Source organism: Cnephaeus nilssonii (genome assembly GCF_951640355.1).
Source record: "Cnephaeus nilssonii genome assembly, chromosome: 1".
In the NCBI taxonomy this organism is placed as follows: domain Eukaryota; kingdom Metazoa; phylum Chordata; class Mammalia; order Chiroptera; family Vespertilionidae; genus Cnephaeus; species Cnephaeus nilssonii.
This window is the reverse complement of record NC_137072.1, coordinates 17797680-17824048: the sequence shown is the minus strand read 5'-3', so window position 1 is coordinate 17824048 and position 26369 is coordinate 17797680. Positions and strand designations below refer to the sequence as shown.

General features: G+C 39.2%; 1 protein-coding gene across 1 annotated transcript in view; it reads left to right on the top strand.

Annotated features, from left to right (window-relative positions):
- MYO3A (myosin IIIA) overlaps positions 1 to 26369 on the top strand; it is a gene marked incomplete at both ends in the record, with an annotated part of 210068 nt that overhangs the window by 107811 nt on the left and 75888 nt on the right. Inside the window, 3 exons of the mRNA XM_079797460.1 lie at positions 6914 to 7040; positions 17113 to 17323; positions 20843 to 20990. Coding sequence (XP_079653586.1) covers positions 6914 to 7040; positions 17113 to 17323; positions 20843 to 20990 — 486 coding nt within the window. The remainder of the gene's footprint in view (positions 1 to 6913; positions 7041 to 17112; positions 17324 to 20842; positions 20991 to 26369) is intronic.

Below are 26369 nucleotides of genomic sequence, written 5' to 3'. Positions count from 1 at the left end.
CTTGAGCTGAAAAGTAAGGTAACTCTTCTGGTTTAGAAGTAAAGGCTCCAACCTGACCAGTCTAATCCCTGAATGATGCATTCTCTGTATAGATTCATGGACCCTACCTTGAACTTTCAGCTTATGACTCAAGCTGTCACTCTATAACTCAAATCAGGAAACTCATTGGTTCTGTGCTCTCTAGACAGAAAAAAAGATGATTGGACCTTTCTCTCTATTGCTGCATTAAATAGCTTTAAGGCTGTCAAGTGGAACAAAGAATCCATTGTTTCATAGATTTCTGAAGGTTGTGGGGAATATCTCATACTCTGCTCTTAGCTGTAATATGTTACTGTAAAAAAAATTTCCTAGCAAAAGAGAAGCCTGGTTTTTAAAGTGGCCAGTTTGTGAATTTAATTCCCCTACTCCATCTTTAAAAAAAAAAAGAAAAGAAAAGAAAAAGAAGCAGCAACCAGGGTTGGTAGGATGACTAGATTGATGTATGAGGACAGAAGAATTTGCTCAACCAGTAGTAGCCTTTGCTGGAGAGTTGGGAGGAAAAATTATGGGGACTGAATAGAAGTTGGACAATTGAGAGATTACTCGACTTCTAGAACTCATTGTGGATCTGTCATGTAAAGAGTAGAGTGGTGTGCATATGCCATGAGGTGGTGGACATCATGTTAGGATGAAAACTGTGCTATTAACCTTACCTAACTACCTTTTAGGAAGGAGGTCTGAACTGTATCATTGGGAATCAGAGATAACCCTAATACACTTCCTAATGAGATAGATATTTTTATTACTAATGAATTAAATGTGTTTGTAATTGGTTCAGCTCTGGGAGAGGAAGTCATTGACTCAAAAGACATGAGTTTCAGCCAAATTCCAGGTGACGTGATCACCACCCAGAGATTTCAGACAAGTTATGGGAGACACTCCAGAAGGTTCCACACGCCAAACTGTTCCCGACATAGTCTAATTCTTGTGTTCTATTCTGATGTCCCAAGCATCGTCAATGGCTATTTGGGTCTTTTGCTCTCATTCTGGTTCAAAGAACCAAGACCTTGTCCTCCCCTGAGTGTTTCAGCATGACATTACCCTTAGGTTAGCTTCATCTGGAGTAAAAATAGAACATTTGCTGCTCCACAGCCTGGTGTGTTATACTAATTAGTTTAATCCTAGCTTTGTGTGGACACCAATCCTTTCCTGGGTGTGGCCACTTCCAGGTGCATCTTCCTCACTTCCCCCGGACAAAATTCAAATTCAAATCTGGCTCCTCCCCTTCTGCTGCGTCCCTTTCCCACCCAAAGCTCTACCTAGCCCTGTCCTCACCCACACCTTACACCTGTGGAGGCTGTCGATGTAAGCACTAGGGGGATCCAGTTTATTTAGGGGTAAAGTGAATTAAAAAAATAAAAGCAGCATTCACCTTTTCTCCAGTCCTTGGTCTTAAGATGAATGTTGCTAGTGGTAGATGCTCCTTTAGACTGTGGTCTGACTCTTGTATGCGTGGTGAGGAGAGAACAGGAGGGGGTATTGGAACTCAGTACATCCTCCAAACTGAAGCATCCTGTACACCAAGCAAGCAGCTCGTGCTCTGACCAGGCTCTGGGCCTCTGTACTTCTTTTCCCTGCTTTTTGTCATCAGAAGAGCTGACCTTCTTACCAAGTCCCTCCCCCAAAGGTTGCTATCTTAGAAGCAATGAATCATTTTTAATTGGTCTGTTTACTTCTAAGCCCCACTCATTAGAGGCAATGTTTCATTTATATTTGGTTCAACTCCTTTCTCTTGCTTGGTAGAACAATGTTTAGTAGCATTAAATGAAACCAGTCTTGCAGTTAGCATCCACTGACAAATAGATTTCATTTATTTAAAACTGTTTATTCCAAATGTCAACATACTCTGTTTATTGAACATCTGAACATTCAGCTTATGATAAAGGGAAATATAACAGCTGTTTCTGAAGCTGAAGCACAGTCACTGCTCATATTTTTGTGAAGGTGCAGCCTGGTTCAAGATGACTCTCCTGCGATGTGGGGTCTCCCGCCTAAAGCAGGGGTTGACTTCACAAGGCAGACTGACGCAGTTTGGAGGCAGTAGAATGAAATCCACTCCTGTTTTTTGTTGTTTGTTTGTTTGTTTGTTTTGTTTTCCCACTGGCTTGCTTGGATTTGTCCTTTGTCTGTAGCTGCTTCAGTTCCATTTAGGGAAAAGACAACTTTCAATATCAAGTGAAGTGGCCTGATTCTCACATCCTCTGAGCACAGCTTGCTGCCTTCACAGTTTTCTGTAGCACAGTTGTGGTGATTCTCCAATATAAAGTCTCTCTTTCTCTGTTTTTATACCCTGGTGTTTCTCTGATTGGTGTTGACAGCACCCACAGTTTGTGTCCCTTGTACGTTTGTTATTCAGCACAATTCAGGAAAATCAAAATGGGATAGTCTCAAAAAATAACAAAATGTAAAACTCCAAAATTTTTCAAACCATGTATTTCCTATGTCGTTTTCCTGCCATAGTTTTAAAATAAATTTTAATAGTTTTATGATTCAACTCATTTTGAGGCAGTTTTTGCTGTGTCATGACAGGAAATTTTGTTTCTTTGTAGAAAGTCATATGTCTTATGTCTAAGCTGAGGATGTGTGTGGGTGTGTGTGTGTGTGTTTTCTCCTTTATTTTTGCTTATCTTTTTTTATGATAGTCTAAAATCACAATCTGGTACATTTTCTTTGGATTACCAGTTATGACTTTAGTTATAATGAAATAATATTTTTGAAAAAAATGTTTAAGTATTTTAAAGCATGACACAAAGTGTTGAATTTTTGTGAAATACTTCATTTATAAAAATTGTTTTGGTCAGGGTGGGAGGTGCATGTATTCATTTGATAATTTAAAAATAATCATTTGATGCCTAGTTGTCTTCATTCAAACACATAAAATAAATTATAATCCTATAGTTTTATAATTCAACCAGCTTTGATTACTTGAATGGAACGACAGGACAAAGAAAGCCAGTTATTTAAAATAAAAGTAATTCTGTACTAATGAGTCATATCTGTGAGTTAAAGTCTTTGGCACTGATTGTCTCTGGCTGTGTATCTTAGATCAATAACTAACCTCTCTGCTCTAACTGTATCAGTAAAAAGAGGGCAGAGAAGTGCTTTATTTCTGAGTCGTTATCTATGACTCAAATCGAGGGCTATTTAATTTCATTCTAATTTTTGCAGACTGTTCATGTCATTTTATTGCTTTAGGTATCTGCAAAAATCAGCCTAAGCATAAAGAAGTATTAATATGCCTTTAAACAGCTGCAAATGCTGATTACAGAGCCCACCCACTCCTATTTGCCTGGTATATGGTCTCTGATAGCATCTGGTCCTGTACTAATGGCCCCAGCCTGCTCCTCCCCATCCTGCCTTCTCTGTTCTTTCTTAATAGTAGCTTCAGCATCTTGGCTTTCCTAGGATTGAAATGGGTAGTGCCACATCCCCCAGCCTGGGCTAATGTCACGGTCCATGGTGACACCCACCTACAATGAGGTCTATATGTTGTCACCTTTCTCACTCCTCTCTCGAATGGATTTCAGTTAAGCAACAAGTATGAGTTGAGGCTTTAAGAAGAGACATGGTACATGTCACCAGAAGGATGCTGTACCAAACTCAGTCCATCCAGCTGGGGTGTAGCTTCCATTCCCAAAACAACATCAGAGAAAGGGGATCGTGCATTTTCCAAGGAGAAGACTCTACCACTTAGAGGAGTTTAATTGTCTTTTGGAAGAAAACAACTTGGCTTAGTATGGTCTTGCTATTCTCATAAACTCTGACTACTAACTCAGGATGCAAAGCCTATGATCAAAAAGGTAGACCACTAGAATTTTTTTAAAAAATCTTAGGAAGAGGAGCAAAAACTGAGAAGCATAGAGTGAAAGACTTCAAGGTAAATAAGAGAGAAATTGTTTTGAAAGGGAAGGAAATTTTCCTGTCACTTGACTGATGCAAAAGAAAACAGTTTGACCAGCATGTCTGAGTGCCAACTGTGTGGCAAGCCCTGTGCTAGAATCAGAGATATGAACTACTCACAGTCTCTGTTCTCAACAAGTTTATTATCTGATAGAAGAAACATACACTAAGCAAAATTTCAATAAAACATAGTTAATTACATGATTAAAACAATACAGAAGCATGGAATATTGGTCAATAAGTTGTAAGAAGGAAGTGTGTGTAAAGAATGGGGACAAGCCCTGGCCTGGTGGCCAGTTGGTTGGAGCATCATCCTGTGCACCAAAAGGTAAAGGGTTCAAGTCCTCGTTAGGGTGCGTAAGAGAAGCTACCGATCTATGTTTCTCTCTCAAATCTATGTTTCTTTCTCTCTCTCTTCCTCTATCTAAAAATCAATAAAAACATACCCTTGGGTGAGGATTAAAAAGAAAAAGAATGAGGACAAATTTTAAAAATGGGCAAAGCACCTGAATCAGCGCGTCTCCAGAGGACATATAGATGGCCAATAGACATGTAAAAAGAGGCTCAATGTCACTAATTGTCAGAGAAATACAAATTAAAACCACCATGAGATAGCACCCCACACCTGTCAGAATGGCAATCATCAATGAATCCACAAATGACAAGTGTTTGTGATGATGTGGAGAAAATGGAGATCTCCTCAAACACTGTTAGTGGGAGTGCAGAATGGTGCAGCCACTGTAGAAAACATTATGGAGCTTTCTCAAAAAATTAAAAATGAAACTGCCTCCTAACCCAGTGATTCCACTTCTAGGAATTTATTCAAAGAAGCACAAAACACTAATTTAAAAGAAAGTATGGACCCCTATGTTCATTGCAGCATTATTTACAATAGCCAAGATATGGAAGAACCCTAAGAGTCTATCAGTAGATGAGTGGATAAAGAAAATGTAGTACATATATACAATGGAGTATCACTTGGCCATAATAAAGAATGAAATATTACCATTTGTGACAGTATGGATGGACCTACAGGGTATTATGCTAAGTGAAATAAGTCACTTAGCATGGGAGAATCACTGTGACAGCTGTGTGGAAGACAGATTGGATAGTGTCAAGCTCAGAAATAATTATTAATCATGAACTCTATATCATTTTATTCAAGAATATATTTTTAGTTTATTTTTAATATAATTTGATAGTGTTATTTTCTACCTTTTATTTCAGTTAGATTGTGAGTGTGGTATGCTCTGTTATGGCCATGTTCCTTTCTCCTTCTGAGCAGATCATACACTGAGGCTGATAAAGCCATCAGGAAAGAAGGTGCTTTGTCTTACAGCATTATGCTCCATGTCTCAAAGTCACTTAACAAAGGAACTTTTGGAATATTATGTGTTATAAATCATATGCATCCTATATTTTGTAAAGAACCACAAGATGATATATTCATCCTACTTTCCCTGGCTTTCCCCCCCCCCACAATGATATTGATTGTCCTATATAATAAAACCCTAATATGCAAATCGACCAAACGCTAGAACAAATGATCGCTATGACGTGCACTGATAACCAGGGGCCAGATGCTACTCAGCCAGAAGCCAGGTCCCCTGCTTCTTAGCGCTAAGTACTGCGAGAGGGTGCAGGCCAATGGGCCTCTAGTCTACCATAAGAAGCACACTTACTCTTTGATTACACAAACCCTGAGCCATTGCTCTCTAAAACACTGACACCAAATGCTGATGAGGATTCATTCAACAAATATATTTATATATTCACTAGAAGCCCGATGCACAAAGATTCATGCTAGAATGGGCTTTCCTTTCCCTGACTGCCGGCACCGCCTTTCTACTTCGGCCCAACCCCTTTCCGCTCAGGCCCCAGAGCTGCCTCTTTCCGCTCCGGGAGCTGCCTCTTTCTGCTCCAGCCCCACCTTCCCATGCTGCCCAGAGGCCCTGAGAGATGGGTGTGGGACAGAACACCTGCGTTGTCGCCATGGCGATGATGCAAGCATCCCACCCCTGTCACTCAGCGCCTGTGTATGCAAATTAACTTCCATCTTTGTTGGGTTAATTTGCATATCACTCCTGATTGGCTGGTGGCATAGCGGAGGTACGGTCAATTTACATGTTTGTCTATTATTAGGTAAGATTGAACGTATATGTTAGATATGTATGAATAAATATTCCTGAAGTTATTTTTCATAGCCAGCTTTTATCTTGACTTGGAATGTTGGAGTGGATGAGATAATTATTTTTGTTGAGTGTAGGAGCTGGGAATGCAGCAAAATAAGAAAGCAATAAAGGATTTTCTCTCTTTCCTGTTAGTCACTGCACCATGAACATAGTTAGAATGACACCTAGAATTGCCATAGACTCCTTGACAAAATGCCTCCAGGGCCTCCTACCTATTCTTTTTTCTTTTTTTGAAAGAAACATATGTTGTTGTTTTTTTACCTTGTCAGGTATTTGTTTTATTTTATTTTTTTAAAAAATATTTATTGTTGAACTCCTACCTATTCTGAAACCACACATACTCTTTGATTTTGGTACTGGGCTCTTTTGAATTTTTCTTCCTTAACTATATCCACACATACAATCTCACTTTTAAGATGGACTCAAGGAAAAGGAACATATATGGAAATGACCATATTAATGTCAAAAGTTAAGTTTTGCATGGATAGATTTCTCTGTGGCCTAATGATTTAGCTATTTCTACTTGCTCCTCATTTCTATTTACATTCATAAAATATTTTAAGCATTCACTGAGAAAAAGATACCATGCTCACCTCTAAAATGAATGAAAGAGGAGGGCATCCTTGGATCCAGGCCACTTGGGTCTCTTAGTTTAACATTGTAGTCTGCAGGATTACCTTCTTATTCTGGAGCCTAAGGGTTCTCCCCAGTTTGTTCCCACCCATACTGACTTGCCATATTCAAGGGCATCGTGATGCTAACATTTGTGTGGTGTGTTTCAGCAACTTGGAAGTGTATACAGTATACTTGCTGCCATCTTGAATGTTGGGAACATTGAATTTTCCTCAGTGGCAACTGAACACCAGGTGGACAAGAGCCACATTTCCAATCTTGCTGCTCTGGAGAACTGTGAGTTCTATTATCTTCATTCTAAACTGAACTCTTAAAAAAAAAAGCCTAACGACATACTGTAAATGTCGTATAAGGATAATTTCAAGCAATTGTACTTTTATGGAATCTTTAAAAATAATACTTAGATTCCATTTGTATGAAGTGGGAAGTTTTTGAAGTCCGCTATTTGAAACAAATCTCCATGCCTCCAAATTCACTGATTACTGGAGAAAACATTTCTAAAGACTATGCTTTCATGACTATTTTAGGAGCCATTTAATTTCAAAGAAAAACACAGAAAATTTAATTAAAATTTAGTTAACTGATCTAAAAAGAATTAAAGCTTTTTTGTTATAAATTTAGCATCTGTACCATTTTGTAAGTAATAAAGATGTATATTTATTTTCATACTGCTTAGACTTTGTTCACATATTCATCCTGGGTTGATTAAATTTGCAGTCATTTTCTACATAAAAAAAAATACATCATGGTATTTTCTTCAAATCAGTTTTCCTCTTACTTGCAGAGTTTGATGTTTAATGCCAATAATTTAAGGCTCCCCACTGATATCATCCAATGACGTAGCTTTTTTACTAGTATTTTGATTACACCTATTTTTTATTATCAGTGTATGTCCCCACAATACCAGATTTGTTATAAGTTTCATTCATAACATAGGAAATCATGATATAAATTTTATTTATATAGTTTTCTGGCTTATATATACTCATGAACCGAATGAGATGTTTTAGGGAAATTTGAGAGGTCAAATGCCCAACCATCCTGGTCTGGACCTGTCCCTACATCTCCATCCCATTGTGTCTCAGGAACCAGGTTGGTAATACAGCAGAACAAATGTCTGAGGTTGACATGTACCTAGGAACCAGTTATGATATTTTTTTAATTTATCTTTACTGTTGAAGGGTATTACAGATGTCCCCCATTGCCCCCTCCACTCGTTCCTACCCCATACCAGACCTTCACCATACTATTGTCTGTGTCTGTGGGTTATGCATATATGCATGTAAGTTCTTTGGTTAGTCTCTGCCTGCCCCTCTGAGATCTGTCAGTCTGTGCCATGCTTCCATGCCTTTGGGCCCATTTTGTTCATCAGTTTATTTTGTTCATTAGATTCCACATGTAAGTGAGATCAGGTGATACTTGTCTTTCTCTGACTGGATTATTTTGCTTACCATAATATTCTCCAGGTCCCTCCGTGCTGTTTCAAAGGGTACGAGATACTTCTTTTTTACAGCTGCATAGTATTCCATTGTGTAAATGTCCCACAGGTTTTTTATCCACTCATCTACTGATGGGCACTTGGTTGTTTCCAGATCTTAGCTATTGTAAATTGTGCTGCTATGAGCATAGGGGTGCATGTACTAGTATTCTTTCTGGTTGGTGTTTCAGGGTTCTTCAGATATATTTCTAGAAGTGGAATCACTGAGTCAAATAGCAGTTTGATTTTTAATTTTTTAAGAAAATTGCATACTGTTTTCCATAGTAGCTGCACCAGTCTGCATTCCTACCAGCAGTGTACTGGCATTCCCTTTTTTCCACAACCTTGACAAAGCACTTGCTGTCTGTTGATTGATTGATGGTTGCCAGTATGGGAGGTGTGAGGTGATACCTCATTGTCATTTTAATATGCATCTCTCAGATGATTAGTGACTTTGAGCACTTTTTTTGTATGTCTCTTGGATGTCTGTATGTCATCTTTGGAGAAATGTCTATTTAAGTCCTTTGCCCATTTTTTCCCCATTGATTTTTTGTTTGCTTGTTTGTTTTGTTTTGTTTTTTGGAGAGTGGAAGGGAGGGAGAAAGAAGAGAGAGGAAGAGAGAGACAGAAACATCTATGTGAGAGAAACACATCGATTGGTTGCCTCCTGTATGTCCCCCAACCCGGGCTGAGGGTCAAACCCAGGTATGTGCCCTTGACCGGGAATCAAAACTGTGACCCTTCTGTGTGTAGGCTGATGCCCCAACCACTGAGAGATACCAGCCAAGGCTGCCCATTTTTTAATTGGATTGTTTGTCTTCCTTTTGTTGCATTATATGAGTTCTTCATATATTTTTTGAAAATTAACTCTTATCCAATGTATTATCAGCAAATATGTTCTCCCATACAGTGGGTTCCCTTTGCATTTTGAGGATGATTTCTTTCATGAAACCATAAAAATCTTAGATGAAAACAGACAGCAAAATCTTAGACATCTCATGCAGCAGAGCTTTCACAGATACATCTTCTAGAATAAGAGAAACAAAGAAAAAAATAAACAAATGAGACTATATCAAACTAAAAAGTTGTTCTGATAAATGTAATTGGCACCTAAGACATTATCAGAAGTGTAACAACCAGAAAACTCCAACAATAGGATTAAAATCTCACTATCTGATCATAATTAGAAGAGTTGTCAGCAGCCAACATAATGAGTTACAATAGAGGTTTTTGTGGCTATGATTATACTTAGAAACAAACTTAAAAAATGATATTGATGATTGAAAACCTATTTCTGTATAGCAGGAGAGTCATATAGGTCTGAAAGGTTAAAATTAATACAAATATAGTTAAAATTAATTAAAGTACTTTCTGGAATAGCCACTCATTTAAAGTAGAAATTTTACTAATTTACATTAAAATTATTTATAATTAAAATTACAAGGAATTATGTTTAAACCAAGGCCATGTTTCCAGATGATTTTACAAGTGCATTGCTTCAATTAGGCACCAGTTCTATCCATTCTTTTCATTAAATACTAGAGGCCTGGTGCACAAATTCTTGCATGAGTGGGGTTCCTCAGCCTGGCAGGTGATTGGGCTGATCGGGTCTGTCTCGCCTAGTCCCAATCAGAGCCTATCAGGGCTGGCCAGCCAAGGGGGAGGGACCCCGGGAGGTTGGCCAGACACAGGAGGTTGACTGTGGGAGCACACTGACCACCAGTGGGCAGCTCCTGCATTGAGCATCTGCCCCCTGGTGGTCAGTGTGCATCATAGCGACCAGTCATTCAGTTGACCGGTTGTAATGGTCACCTAGGCTTTTATATGTATAGATTTATCAAATCTGACCACTTTTCTTTATCTCTATCATCATCCTTGTCATCCAAGACAATATCACCTCTCACCTAGTGACCTTCCAATTGCTCATTCTACATCAGTTCTTTAACTTTTCCAGTCCATTTTCCACAACTCATTCTGAAACTACTTAATGAATCTATAGGTGGGCTCTCTCAATCTCCCTCTTCCTCTCCCCGTTCCTGGATCTCCCCTCGCCCTTCCCCACTTCTCCTGCTCTTATCTCGCCTCCTCCCCTTTCCTTTCCTCCTCCCTCTATATTCTCTCTTAAGTTTCTTGATTAGCTTCCCATATCTCCTGTATGAAGACCATCAAGACTAGGACTTTGTTTTACAAGGTATTATACTTAGCAGTATAATGCCTGGCATGAAGTGGACATCCAATGACTATATATCCAATGAATAACATGGGATGTAAATAGATACACCAATCAATGGGAGACACTGTTCAGAAACAAATCCAAGTAAAATTGCCAGAAATGGCATTACAAATCACTAATAATGTTGCAGGGACCACCAACTGACTAACCATTTGAGTGAGAGGGGATTTGAATCCTTCCCATAAGCCATGTACCAAAATCAATGCCAAATGTATATCAATTTAAATGCAAAAAAACAGGTATAAAAACACAAGACAAAATGTATTTATATAATCCTGAGATAAGGAAATATTTGAAGGACTTTATGTGCAAAAAACAAAAAAAATTATTTTTTAAAATGAATATTTGACTACATAAAAAATTAAAACTTTCATATTAAAAAAACTAATGAAATTGCAATGAAAATAAAGAGAAAATATTTGCAATATGTATCAAAACATTCTCCTTATGCTATAAGGTGCTCTCATAAATTGATTAGGAAAAGATGAACATATCAATGAAAAAAGGCAGTTTATAAAATAGAGCCACAAATCACTAAGAAAAATATGAAAAAGGACAAAGTATTTAGCTTTACTAGGAATCAATCAAAAACAAATTGAAAGAGACATTTTTTTCTCTATCAAACTGGCCATTGTTTAAAATAATCTCTGGTGTCCATTAAATTGTGTTGAAATTGTGTGGGGTTTTTTTATTTGGCTGATAGGAGTATAATTGGTTCAGAGTGTGTGAAGAGTGGCTAAATAGTATGTATCAAAGGTTTGAATATGTTTATATACTTTGAACCAAATGCTGAATTTAGAAAATCTATGCTAAGAAAATAATACAAAACAAGAACACAGATTCATGCCCAAAATATTTGTCCCATCATTCTTCACAATTATGAACACATGGAAGCAATATAAAAATCCAAAATTTAAAAATGAGTGCTATATTATGATACCAGAATATTGTGCAACAATTTAAATTACAATTAGAAGCGGAGCTGAAAGATGGCAGCTGGCAGGACGGAGGTGAGGCAGAGGAAGTGAGTGAGTGAGGGGATGAAAGGAGAGTGTGTGGATGTGTGTGGTGTGTGTGTGAGTGAGTGAGGGACAGTTAAATCTCGCAGGAGCAGCAGGGGCTGGCAGATAGGCTCTCCTTGACCAGGAGAGAATACCACTGCTGCGGGCACTCCCCGGACAGCGGGACTCCAGCACAGAGCCCACGCTATCTTGAAGGGGAGAACGGCCTTTTTTAGGAACTCATCAACACCACCAAGACAGGCCTTGGAACTGCCCTGCAACTCAGCAGCCACTCCAGCCAAAATCCTGCTACCCCAGCTGCAGACCCGCATACCCTGGGACCTCCACCTCCAAAGGTGCACCGCTCGGCAGCAGTAAGTGCAACCTCCCCCTCCCCAGCGGCAGAACTCCGGATTTGCACGTTTCCAGCCAGATTCACACGTTTCCAGCCACACAGGCAGCCAGGGCACTCCACTCCTTAGGCAGTGCTTGGGAGCCGCTGAGAGCCCCTGAGGGTGTGATTCTGTACAGACAAGGGCGCGTGGCCTCGCAGTAGAAATTCTGAATTCCCTCTTCCTGGACAATTGCCCACATTCACCCCAGCAGCTCAACCGCGGTGCCAGGACCCCTCAGAGTGCATCAGAACTCTGCGCCCAACAAGTGCTCCTCCACAGATGCGAAGTGCCAACAGTCAGGCACCCTGAGCTCATCTACCCACGGGGTGCTAGTGGGACCCACAGTGAGCTCTCCTTGGGTGCGATCTTGAACAAACGGGGGTGCACTCCCCTCCAGCAGTAGAAGTTTTGAATTCACTCATCCTGGATACCAGCCCACGGGCACCTCAATTGCGCGGCTACACTGCCAGGGCCCTTCAGAGTCCTTGAGTGTGCCTCACTTGCAAACGTACCTCAGGTGCTCCTGTGAGCTGCTGCCTATCCACCACAGGTGCAACAGCAAAAACTGGGTCTGCCTACCCCATGACTGCAGAACTCTGGGCACCACAGTCACGCCTTTCCAAAGAGCAGGCCCCCTGAGCCCCATCATCCCAACAGACGGTTCCTGGGGGCCACTGTGAGTCCCTGCTGGGCACGCGTGATTACAATTAAGGGTGCAAGACAGCAAAAATTGGGACAATCCCCTCCACAGCGGCTGACTTCTAGACACCACAGTTGGGCCTCTCAAGCTCGCACGCCTACATCAAGAGAACCCAAATAGCTCAAGTAGGGAGCTACACTAGATTACCAAGCCCAGGAGAACTGAGAGATTACGCCAGAAGCACCATCCCCAAAAGAACCTGGGTAGCAAAGCAATTGGATCTACAATTAAAACATTACAGGAAAACATGGGAAGACAAAAAAGCAATCCCCAAAGGAAAGAAAAAGAGGAATCACCAGAAAGGGAGTTAAATGAATTCGAGGCTAGCAGCTTATCAGAGATAGAATTCAGAGTAATGTTTATAAGGATGTTTAAACGGCTGCATGACAAATACACACAACTCAATGACAAATACATACAACTCAATGAGAACTATAAGGAGCTGAATGAGAATGTCACCAACATGAAAAGAAACCAAGAGGAGATGAAGAATGACATAGCTGCAATAAAGAATGCAATGGAAGGCTTAAACAGTAGACTAGAAGAGGCTGAGGACCGCATCAGCAAATTAGAAGACAAGGTAGTAAAAAACACACCAACACAGCAGCAACTGGAAAGAAGACTTAAAAAGCAAGAGGAGAGCCTAAGGGAGCTTTGGGACAACACAAAACGAAACAACATTTGTTTAATAGATACCAGAAGGAGAGGAAGAGAAGCAAGGAATAGAAAACCTGTTTTAAGAAATAATGACAGAAAACTTCCCTGATATTGGCAAGAAAAAAACTATGCAAGTCCAAGAAGTACATAGAGTCCCAAACAAGTTGAACCCCAAAAGACCTACACCAAGACACATCATAATTAAATTAGTGAACACCAACGACAAAATAAGAATCTTAAAGGCTGCCAGAGACAGAAAGTTACTTACAAGGGATCTCCTATTAGAATATCAACTGATTTCTCAACAGAAACACACGAGGCCAGAAGGGAATGGAATGAAATACACAAAGTGATGCAAAGCAAGGGACTGAATCCAAGAATACTATACCCAGCAAGGCTATCATTCAAAATTGAAGGTGGAATCAGGAGCTTCACAGACAAAAAAAGGCTAAGATAGTTTATCACTACCAAGCCAGCAATGCAAGAAATGCTAAAGGGACTGCTGTTAAAAGAAGAAAGAGAAAAGCAAGAAGAAACACAAACACTAAGGAAAAATATGACAACAAACATGTACTTGTCAATCATAACATTAAACGTAAATGGATTAAATGCACCAATCAAAAGACAGTGTAGCTGAATGGATAAGAAAACATGACCCATATATTTGCCGTCTGCAAGAGACCCACCTCAGAGCAAAGGATTCGCACAGACTGAGAGTGAAGGGATGGAAAAACATTTTTCAGGCAAATGGAAATGAGAAAAAAGCTGGGGTTGCGATACTTATTGCTGATAAAATAGAACTCAAAGTTAAGGCCATAATAAGAGATAAGGAAGGCCACTACATAATACTAAAGGGTGCAACTCAACAAGAAGATATAACTCTGGTAAACATATATGCACCCAATGCAGGAGCACCCAAATACATAAAAAATCTCCTAGAAGATATCAAGGGAGAGATTGACATCAATACAATCACAGTAGGGGACTTTAATACACCACTGACATCACTGGATAAATCCTCTAGACAAAAAATCAGCAAAGAAACAGCAATTCTAAATGACACACTAGATCAGATGGACCTAATTGACATCTTCAGAGCATTTCACCCCAAAGCCACGGACTATACATTCTTCTCAAGTGCACATGGGACATTTTCAAAAATAGACCACATATTGGGTCATAAGCAAAGTCTCCCCAAATTCAAAAAGATTGAAATCATATCAAGCATTTTCTCAGACCACAATGGCATAATATTAGAAATAAACTACAATAAAAACATTCCAAAAAATTCAAACACTTAGAAGCTGAATAGCATGCTACTAAACAATGATTGGGTTATCAATGAGATCAAAGAAGAAATTAAAAACATCCTGGAGACTAATGACAATAAAAACACAACATTGCAAATCCTATGGGACATAATGAAAGCAGTCCTGAGAGGGAAGTTTATAGCTCTACAAGCCTACCTCAAAAAACAAGAAAAAATGGTAATAAATCATCTAACTCAACAACTCAAAGAATTAGAAAGAGAGCAACAAGAAAAGCCCACAGTGAGCAGAAGAAAGGAAATAGTAAAGATCAGAGCAGAAATGAGACCAAAAAACAATACAAAAGATCAACAAACCAAGAGCTGGTTCTTCGAAAGGATAAACAAGATTGATGAATCTCTAGCCAGGCTCACCAAGAAGCAAAGAGAGAGGACCCAAATAAAATCAGAAATGAAAGAGGTGAAATAACAACAGACCCCACAGAAATACAAAGGATTATTAAAAAAATACTATGAACAATTCTATTCTAACAAAATAGACAACCTGGAGGAAATGGACACATTCCTAGAAAAATACAACCTTGCAAAACTTATTCAGGAAGATTCTAAAAATCTCAATAGGCTGATAACTATGGAAGAAATTGAAGCAGTCATCAAAAAGCTTCCAGCAAACAAAAGCCCAGGGCCAGACGGCTTCATGGGGGAGCTTTACCAAACATTCAAGGAAGAACTAAAACCTATCCTCCTCAGACTATTCCAGAAAATTCAAGAGGAAGGAACACTTCCAAGCTTCTTCTATGAATCCAGCATCACCCTAATACCAAAACCAGATAAAGATAACACAATGAAAGAGAATTACAGGCCAATATCCCTCATGAACATAGATGCCAAAATCCTCAACAAAATTCTAGCAAATCAAATCCAGCAGTACATCAGAAAGATCATACACCATGACCAAGTAGGATTTATCCCAGGGATGCAAGGATGGCTAAATTATAATTAGAAGCAATATTCAACAAAATAAAAAATGCTTAAGATACTACAGTAAGATAAAATGTACATGCAGAATAATGGCAATAAAATGCCTAGAAGGAAAGAAATGTAGAATGTTAATATGAAAAAAAATATTTTGTTTAAATAAGGGCCAGTAATTTTTGCCACAAAACGAAGGAATACCTTGATCCAAATGCTCAAAGTAAATTCACTATGCTCAAAATATTTTAAAAGAAAAAATGATTTGAAAACTTAGCCTATCTATCATGAAATAGTTTGAGTTATTTTCAATTTATTTATTTATTTATCTGTTTGTTTATTTACTTATTTATTTAAATATATCTTCACTTGAGGATATATTTATTGATTTTAGAGAAAGAAGAAGGGAGAGAGAAAGTGAAAAAGAGAGAGAGCCAGAGACAGATATGAGACAGAAACACCCACCTGTTGCCTCCTGTGCACCCCTCCTAATTGAGATTGAACCTGCAACCTAGGTTTGTGCCCTGACTAGGAATCAAACCCGCAACCTTTTGGTGTATGAGATGACGCCCCAACCAACTGAACCACCTGGCCAGGGCAAGATGTTTATTTTTAAAAACTGAGTTTTGTTCACTGATGTTAAGTATTATTAATTTTAAACTACCTGTGATAATAAATGTTTGTTCTGGCATCAAGTTTTAAAAATATTTAGTAATTGAAATATGTAACTGAATGGTAGTATGAAAGAAGGTATATGAATGTCATGATAGGTGTTTGTTCTTTGGGTTGTATATTGCAGAAGGTACATAAAATACATTTGTTTGGGTATAGCCCTGGAGTCTAGGTAACCTTCCAATTAATTTCTACCTTTTGAAAATCTTTATATAATAGTGGTATTCAAATTTATACCAAGTCTATTAATAATGTTTTAAAATTATTTAGCATAATTCAGTGAAATTATGTTTGACATCTTACAAACAACCACTCACATTTGACCAGTCAAAAGAAATACAGAAAAATGATCAAGAAAAGACATAGGATTATTAGTGAACAGTAATTTATTTTTACAGTAGGGGCTGAGTGCATGAATTCACACACCTTGAAAGGAACTGTGGTCTGCAAGGCTGCGGTAGGCACGAGGGGGGGGTGGGGGGGTCTCAGTCCATCCTCTGTGCCCCTGCCCAGCCCCTTCTGCTGTGGTCCCTGGTCCCCTGTCTGCCGGCAGCCCCACTCCTGCCACCACCGCTCCCACACGCCGGGCACCAGCTGCGGCTGCAAGTGCCAGGCGGGACCGAGGCGCACGGGAGCGAAGAATTTTCAGTAACGATCAGAAGCTCGCCCCGATGACAGCGACTGGCGCCCCACTTTGGTCTGGTGCCCCCACTCACCTGTTCCACCATCCCACCGCAGCCAATGCCTGCCATGTTCCACACACACCCCCTGGTGGTCAGCACACGTCATAGTGACCAGTTGTTTGATTGTTCCACCATTCGGTCTATTTGCATATTAGCCTTTTATTACATAGGATTATAAAATCTTTGCATATTTCATATCAAATCAAAAGGATGAATTAAGACATTTTCTTTCTCTGGAAAGTTTCTTCATTGCCATAATTTCTTCTAACCACACATCTGTTTATTTTTTAGCTGCTTCTTTGCTTTGCATTCAGGCAGATGAGCTACAAGAAGCCCTCACCTCCCACTGTGTGGTCACTAGAGGAGAAACCATTATACGACCCAACACTGTAGAAAAAGCTACTGATGTCAGAGATGCTATGGCTAAAACTTTATATGGCCGTCTCTTTAGTTGGATAGTTAATCGCATTAACATCTTGTTGAAGCATGATACATCACCAAGGTAAAAAATTTTATGGACACATTTTTTCCGAAATGTCAGGTGATATAAATTTATGTTGTTATTTATTGATTTATATCAGAGTCCTTTTGAAATGTTTCTAGTCAGTATCATTTAATTTATTAACATTATATTACAATAGATATACTTTATTTCCTACTAGTACCAATTCATTGTGCCAGTAATATGAGTAAACGTAATAGAGAGTGAATTTTTTAAAATATATTTTTATTGATTTCAGAGATGAAGGGAGAGGGAGAGAGAGATAGAAACATCAATGATGAGAGAGAATCATTGATTGGCTGCCTCCTACACACCCTCCACTGGGGATTGAGCCCATAATCCGGGCATGTGCCCTTGACTGCAGACCGACGCTCTATCCACTGAGCCAAACCAGCTAGGGCAGAAAGTGAATTTTTAATATGACATCTTACTATTAATTTATATCTTTTAATTAGAAGGTGTAATTAGAAGGTGTACTTCACATATACTGTGAAGTGCATGCCATTTTATACTTGTATAAAATGTCAGTTCAGCAGTTTTTTGTTTTTATTTTGAAGTTCTGAATTAAATCTTGAAGGCAAACAAAATCTTTTTTTTTCATATTTTAACTTTCACTATAATCCTGGAGAGGTCAGTGTTATGACTGTCAATGAAATTTGGTTCAGAAATGCTCTAAATAACTAGTAAATGGTACATTCAGGATATAAACAATGTTATGTGATCATATCTACACCCTGCCTGGTGCCTTATCTTAGAACTAAAGGTAACCATAGCCATCATTGTGTGCTTTCTATGTGCAGGGATTGTGCATAGATATCTTTCACTTACATCTAAAGTTTTGTTCTGCCATAAATTGTACAACCTTTAGAAATTTGAAAATGAATAAAGAAGATGGATACCTGCCTTAAGATCACTTCATTCACACTTGCTTATCTATAACTAGTGGCTCGGTGCACAAAATTCGTGCACAGGAGGGGGGTGTCCCTCAGCCTGGCCTGCACCCTCTCCAATCTGGGACCCCTCGGGAGATGTCTGACTGCCAGTTTAGGCCCTATCCTACAGGATCTTGCCCAAACCGGCAGATGGACATCCTTCTCGCAATCAGGGACTGCTGGCTCCTAACCGCTCACCTGCCTGCCTGCCTGATTGCCCCTAACCACTCTGCCTGCCGGCCTGCTCACCCCCAACTGCACTTTCCCCGCCAATCTGTTCACCCCCAACTGCCTCCCGTGCCGGCCTGATCAACCCTAACTGCCCTCCCCTCCTGGCTAGATCAACCCTAACTGCCTCTGCCTTGGCCCTGCCACCATGGCTTTGTCCAGTAGGATGTCCGGAAGATCACCTGGGAGATCTCCTGGTCTAATTAGCATATTATGCTTAATTAGACTGAACAACCTTCCAGATGAAGCCAGGGCTGCGAGGGAAGCCGGGTCCCAGGTACCTGCTGACAGCTGGAGGGAAGCCCGGGCATGTGCCTTAGGGATGCCTGGGCTGGCACCCGGGGGAAAGAAGGCCTACTCTTGCACGAATTTCATGCATCGGGCCTCTAGTTAAATATAAAAGACCATTTTATATACATTTCAGGGTGCAATTTATTGTTATTTTGCCACTGAAATACACATTGCACCATAATATTATCCAGTCAAAATTATCTTCAAATTGCTTCTTTACCTCCCTGCTAAACCATGTGCTATCTGACTGGATCTAATATATATTATTATACATGATAGTTATTTAGCTCAGTGAAATCCTGTGGAACAGAGATGGCAAAAGAATAATCATTTTGGCTAAACCAGTATCAATTTTAACTAGACATTTTGCCTCATATTCTATATAATAAAGAGGGAATATGCATATTGACTGTCATGCCATTGCACAAGATGGCCGCCCCCATGTGGTCACAATATGGCCACCACAGATGGCCAGCAGGGGAGGGCAGTTGTGGGTGATCAGTCCAGCAGGGTAGGGCAGTTAGGGGCAACCAGGCCGGCAGAGAAGAGCAGTTGGGGGGGACCAGGCCTATAAGGAAGGGCAGTTGGGGGCAACCAGGCCTGCAGGGGAGGGCAGTTGTGGGGGACCAGGCTGGCAGGGGAGGGCAGTTGGGGGCAACCAGGCCTGCAGGGGTGGGCAGTTAGGGGCAACCAGGCAGGCAGAGGAGGGCAGTTAGGGTGACCAGGCTGGCAGGGGAGGGCAGTTGGGGGAGACCACACCAGCTGGAGAGGGCAGTTGGGGGTGACCGGACCGGCAGGGGAGGGCAGTTGGGGGCAATCGGGCCAGCAGGGGAGCAGTTAGGCATCAATCAGGCTGGCAGGGGAGTGGTTAAGGTGTGATCAGGCTGGCAGGCAGAAGTGGTTAGGGGCAATCAGGCAGGCAGGCAGGTGAGCGGTTGGGAGCCAGCAGTCCCGGATTATGAGAGAGATATCCCAGATTGGAGAGGGTGCAGGTTGGGCTGAGGGACACTCCCCCCACTCAGTGCACGAATTTCATGCACCGGGCCTCTAGAAACCACATAAAAGTATACTCACTGTACTTCTAGGAACTTTCAGAAATATTCAGTAGTTTTCATTTTGTCCATCCCATCACATATTCAAAATGTTCTGTAAGTCTACATTCTAAATGCAGTCTATTCCTCCCAATATAGAGAGTCTGTCCCCCAGTTCACAGCATGCAGTTGCTAGCTGGCATTTCCAAATCCCTGCCTCACACAACACTAAGAGTAACCTAGGTTATGTAAATGTTGAACACAGGACTAATGTTTGTTCTTTCCTTTTTAAATTCACATGAAAATAACTTGGAAATGTATGTATTTCTTGGGAGAGGAGCAGACTTTTGACCAAGTATCTAACCTTTTGTGAGCAGAGATGGCCATTATGGAAGAGCAGGAAAAAACGCATTTGTAATGTGTAATTATAAAATAGTATTTAATTGTATTTTGAAACATTTAATTATAAAATAAGTCCATATATATTTACACCTTTGGGTTATCATTTGTTGCATATTTTAAAATTAAGATTGAATAAACCTACAATACATAAGAATTCTTTAAAATAATTGAAATATTTTTAGCAAGATGTTTTCATTGTTGCCCTAAAATTAAAGACTAAGTATGCTCTTTCACAGAATTTGTGTTATTTTTGGTATGGTTTTTATTGAACATATTTTTGCTATGTTCTGAATGCTAGCCATATTTTCCCTATGAATGATGACTCGCTCAGGGCTGTGATCTTGTGCTCATAAACCCATAGGAGTATTGTTTCTTTTGTTTAAAAATAAAGATAGTATATCAGTGGTTTCTGTAGTACAAGAAAAATATTGACCATTTTCATATTAAAATTGATGCTACCTAATTTATCTTTTATAGTTCTATGGAGGGAAACCTTTTCAATTAATATTTTCACCTTAAGTGTGTATGCTGGTAAGTTTTTAGATAAATCACAAAAACATACTCTGAGATAACCTGATTTATAGTACCTCTTAAGAAAGTAAATAAGAAGTCAAAATAATGTCTCTGATTTTCAGTGGGAATAGTGATGAACTGAGCATTGGAATACTGGATATATTTGGCTTTGAAAATTTCAAAAAAAATTCCTTTGAGCAGCTTTGCATTAACATTGCAAATGAACAAATTCAGTATTATTTTAATCAACACGTGTTTGCATGGGAACAGGTAAGTCAATATACTATAAAGATGCATGCATGTGTGTTATATGCATACTTGTACTAATGAAGCATGACCTAAATCATAGATTTAAAGCCTTCAACATTTAATAAAGACAAAGAAAATATTTTCTCACTTCATTCCCATAGGAAAAACAAATACAAGCCAAAAAACTAGTATGATATTCGATGTTGAATGTCCTCCATCAAAAATGAGTGCACCCTTCTCCAAAACTTAGCAAGCCTGAGCCCTTGCAAACAAAGACATTTCCTTTGGAAATTTAAATAGATGCACCCAACTGTTTCTCTTTCTGTATGAAATTCTGTTTGAAATTTAACTATCCATCTAAAATGCATTAAACTTCAGAATTCCTGTAACTAGGCAACAGAACACAAGATAATGGGTTTGATGCAAATTCCATGAAACAGTAATTTTGTCAGGGTACAATGTGCAATTCATGATTCAGCTTCAAAAATATTCTTCCTTAGAGAATAATCAGAGACTTACTTGAATTGCATTTGGCAAAACTGTAGTATTAAGACTATTTTAAATATTTTATCAAGTCTAAAAGAAATAGTCATTTTCAGTATGTCATTTGTCTCTTTTAAAATAATATGAAAGTTGTATTTACTGATTACAACTGAAGTTTTTACTTAATTTGAGATAAATTAGAAGTACTTGAACCTCTTTTGATTTAAAATATTTAGGCTTATTGAGCATTAACTTTGAAATTGCATTTTGAAAACAGCGGTCACAAAAGAAAATATTTAGATCTTAACATTTCTTAAGCAAAGAAAAAAAAAAGACCATACTTATACATTTTAATCTGTGTTTACCCAGCTCTTATCTCCAGGCGCTCTCTCTCTTTCCTTCACAGATGAGCTCTTTGAAAGCATATTCAATACTTACTGCATTGTATCGATTTCTTCCCCACCTGGTACATTGAACCCATAGCATCTGGCTTGACCACCCCCACTGAATCGGAATGGCCCTTCCTAATCTCCTCTGTCAATAGTACCAGAAACAGCCAAAACTGGTTTGGCTCAGTGGATAGAGCGTCAGCCTGCGGACTCAAGGGTCCCAGGTTCGATTCCGGTCAGGGGCGTGTACCTTGGTTGCGAGCACATCCCCAGTAGGGGGTGTGCAAGAGGCAGCTGATTGATGTTTCTAATTCTCTATCCCTCTCTCTTCCTCTCTGTAAAAAAAAAAAAAAAAAAATAGTATCAGAAACATTTTACTCCGCACATTATTAGTCTTTCTGTAATTTTCACCCTATTGACAGATTCCTATTTTTGGAAAACCCCTCCTTTAGCATTACTAACACCATCTTTCTGTTTTCCTCTTTGATGGTCCTTCCTTTACTCTTTCTGCACCATCCTCTACACCAATGGTTCTAAACCCTGGCTGCATAGTAGAGTCACTTGGGGAATTTTGTAAAAGTCCAGGGACCAGACCCTGTCCCAGACCAATTAAATTAGATCTCTTGGGCTGAGACCCAGGCACCACTGTTTTTTAAGGTTTCCAGTGTATTCCAATGTTGAGAATTACTGGCCTAAATGATAGATCCTCCAAAGAGTTCTATCCTTGACCCTGACATATAGGAAGTGCTCAACAAATATTTATTAAATTAAGTTCATCTTGCTTTAATGCTTCACACTGTTCACAGAATTCATTCTAACCAGAGATTGAAATGAGTAAAAAGAAAAAAAATGGGATTACCTGCTTCAGGAGACAAGAGTTATCTCCATGTATTTCCCATATGATTATTAAGAGCTTGTGTTGATAGACTTTTGTTACTCTCTTTTGGAGGTTAAGATTAGGACCTGATTTATTGGAATTAGCCTTTAAACCAATGTACAGATCTTTCATTATTACTTGCTTTTCACTTTTATAGAATGTTACAATTTATAATTCACTTTTATTGATAGTCTTGAATTCCATCCATGATTCTGATGCTCTTAATTTTTTTTTTTTTTTTTGTCTTTGGGCTTGCTACAAATGAGACTATTCTATAAGATAACTTTTTTTCCTTTTTATAGAATGAACTAGAGGCCTGGTGCATGAAAATTCATGCACTAGAGTGGGGGGTCCCTCAGCCTGGCCTGCCCCCTCTCACAGTCCAGGAGCCCTCAGGGGCAGGAGGTGACCCAGCAATCTGGGGAAGTCAATGCCCCCATCACATCTCTGCTGCTGCCACTGCCGGCAGCACAAGCCTTGGCCGGCTCTGGTTACCTGAGCCTTGGGCGGCCCTGGGTGGCTGGGCAGCCGATAGCCGAGGCTTGCCTGTGCCTCAGGCCGGCCTTGGGTGGCTGGGGGGCTGAGAGCACTGGGGGACTCCAGAGGAAGGCGCCTGGGGTGGGCCCAGCCTTGCCGTGTGCCTGCTGCCCAGTGGGGCTGAGGGGACTGGATGCCGCTATCTTTGAGTGTGGCAGTCAATTAGCATATTCCCTCCTATTGGCTGTGGGCTCTGCCATCTTTGAGGGCGGGGCAGTCAATTAGCATATTCCCTCCTTATTGGCTGTGGGTGCCGCCATCTTTGAGGGCAGGACAGTCAATTAGCATATTTCCGCCTTATTGTCTGTGGGCGCCGCCATCTTTGCAATGGTGTGAGGGTCAATTAGCATATTCCTTCTTTATTAGATAGGATTGGGGTACACTGGTTAGCAAATTATACAGGTTTTGGGTGACCAAGTCTACAACACATAATCTGTACACTGTATTGTGTGTTCACCACTCCAAGTCAAGTATCCATTCATTACCATTTACCCCCCTCTACCCTCCTCTACCCTTCAAAAAAATGTACCTGAGAAGTTTTCTAGACAAAACAACTCAAAATTGTCCCCAATTTAAAATTTTAACTAGGATCCAGTGAGGAATTAAGGCCATTCCCAATTCTTTCAAGTGACTTCCTAGAGAAGTGACCCAAGAACCCCTGCTTCATAATCTTAAGGACCAGGCAGCTGAGTGTGTGATGAATGTGTGATTTGTTCCATACAAGATTAATCAGGGATTCTCTTAACTTTAATATGTGGGTGCACGTGTAGTTTTTTTTTTTTTTTCTTTCACTGTCACTTCCTGTGAGGGCAAAAAAAGTAACTGAGAAATGTTAACTATAGTTAACTGTATGATTAGCTGTCACAGATAAAGAGAGCACACTTACACTAATTTCTATAAATGAGAAATAGGTAGTAAGCCAAGTCATTAATTAAAGTCATGGTCACATTTTTTTTTTTTGGTAGAATATAATCACACGTTCAGTCTAACACAGAACTCCTTCGTTTAATAAAGTCATTGCTGCTTATCAGTAGGACATGCTGTTCTCAATTTCATGCACATGCAAAAAATTTGACCAATCTGAGCAAAAGGCACCCTCAGGCAGCACCTTCCCAGATGAAACAACTTCTGGTCTGCTTAAACCAGCAAATGTTCTCTTTGTTGACAGTCCTACATTAGAACACAAATACAGGTTTCCTGAAAACATTTCCTTATTTCTCCCAGGCTCAATTTACCTGCACTATACACTGGGACACTCCAACAAAGTTGGTTACAAAGGCATTTTGAGTATCATTTTCCCTTTACTTTCCATTAAAACAATAATCAATAGACTACAGGAAAACATTTTTAGTGAGTTTATGACAGTGACCTATTATTCCATGGCTTGCTGGGTGAATAGTTTTATGTTTCTTAGAATGCTTGCCTCCAACTAACCATTTGTATTACTTTTTGAAGGTCTTAAATCTGGCACCCCACTTTTAGCTTGATGGCATCTATGCCTCCTTTCTTTTCATAACCAGCTTTTCTGTGGACATAAATCGCATGTCTTAGAATCTCAACACCCAAACAAGAGTATCCAGAACTTGTATCTTTTTTTCCTCTTATTATCTAGATATTTGGAATATCTAAGATAGCTGGTCTATGGTAGAATTATTTTCCTACTGTGTAAACTGATAGGTCCTGAAAAATTTCTGGAGTTTGATATTTCATTATATTTGAAATTTTCACCCTTTTCTAGCACTAGAAGAATAATTTTATACAAATTGAATTTAATAAAATGTAAAGGGATGATTTGCATCTGAAGACAATAGTTTGAATATTAGATGATAACTTAGGTCCCCATCCCTGCAAACTGATGATGAAGAGTATAGTTATAACCTTTTAAAATTCCAGACTCAAACTCTTCTAAATGAGTGGCAACCATAAAGTATATGTTTTTCTTTTAATTTGTTCATTCCACAAATAGATTATTCATATTTCCTATTACATCTGTGTAGGGTTCTATTGATGCACACTGTTTACTTCCATATTATTTTTTTAAAGCCTTTAGTTAGCAGCTCAAAGAACAGGAAACACGTTATCCCATTTTCCATGCAGGAGGCATCTTTCTACAACAGCCCTCACACTGAATCTTCATGGTAATTATGTAACCAAGGTTGTTTTTTCATTTTCAGGTTTTCTTCCATGTAAAAGAGAGCTCAACAGTAAAATGTGTGATAGCAAGCTTGACATTCTCTTCAAGTTAGTCATGTTAGTGCTGTAATGGTCGGTTTTGTCCTTAGTTTTAATTTTGCACTATGGTATAATCATTATAGTATGAACATACCAAAAGAAAAATGAACCTTATTCCCTACAAGTTTATGTTTCAAATCAAGGGGAATGCACACAAACCATTAATTAGTCACCCCTGGGCATGATTTGAATTGGAACGGATGCCATTGCTCTTTAGGGCTGTTAGGATACTACAAAGCATTGTTCTAGAACCCTGAAGATTCACTCTACTTCCTTACATGCTTATTTATACTAGGACCAGCTTTCTTATCTATTAGTGCAGCTCAGCTTTCTGGCTAGTAACTGAGCTAAAGCTCATTTCTAAAGTGAGCTATTAATATATTTCCTGTATGAGGATAAGTTGTTACATGTATCACTTATATAAGTACCTGTGGGTTTAGAATTAAAAGTCAAAAATCATTTTATATGCAGGAAACTATTTACAGCACATAATAGAAACAATAACTGTAATAATGCTCTGGCTTCTTGCTGAAAATTATGTGTATGACTTTCATCTCCAGTTGCTCATATCTTGAAGATGAAAGCTTTTGAGATTTTTTAATGTGGGCTCTAAAACATAATTTGTGGGAATAACAAAGGACAAAAATTAATTCAATTATATAATACCTACATTTTCAACTTTATTAATATCGTAAAGTAAAAATCAGCCATTGGATAAAAAATGTGTGGGTAATTCAAAATAAAACCCTTATAAATGTCTTCAAATGGTTTTTCTTGCAAAATGTGAATTTTTATTTTATATCCAACTTTCTTCCCTATTAAACAAATCTTCCCTATTAAAGAGTGCTGTGGTGGTAGCATTTGTCTTATTTTAACTTTCCA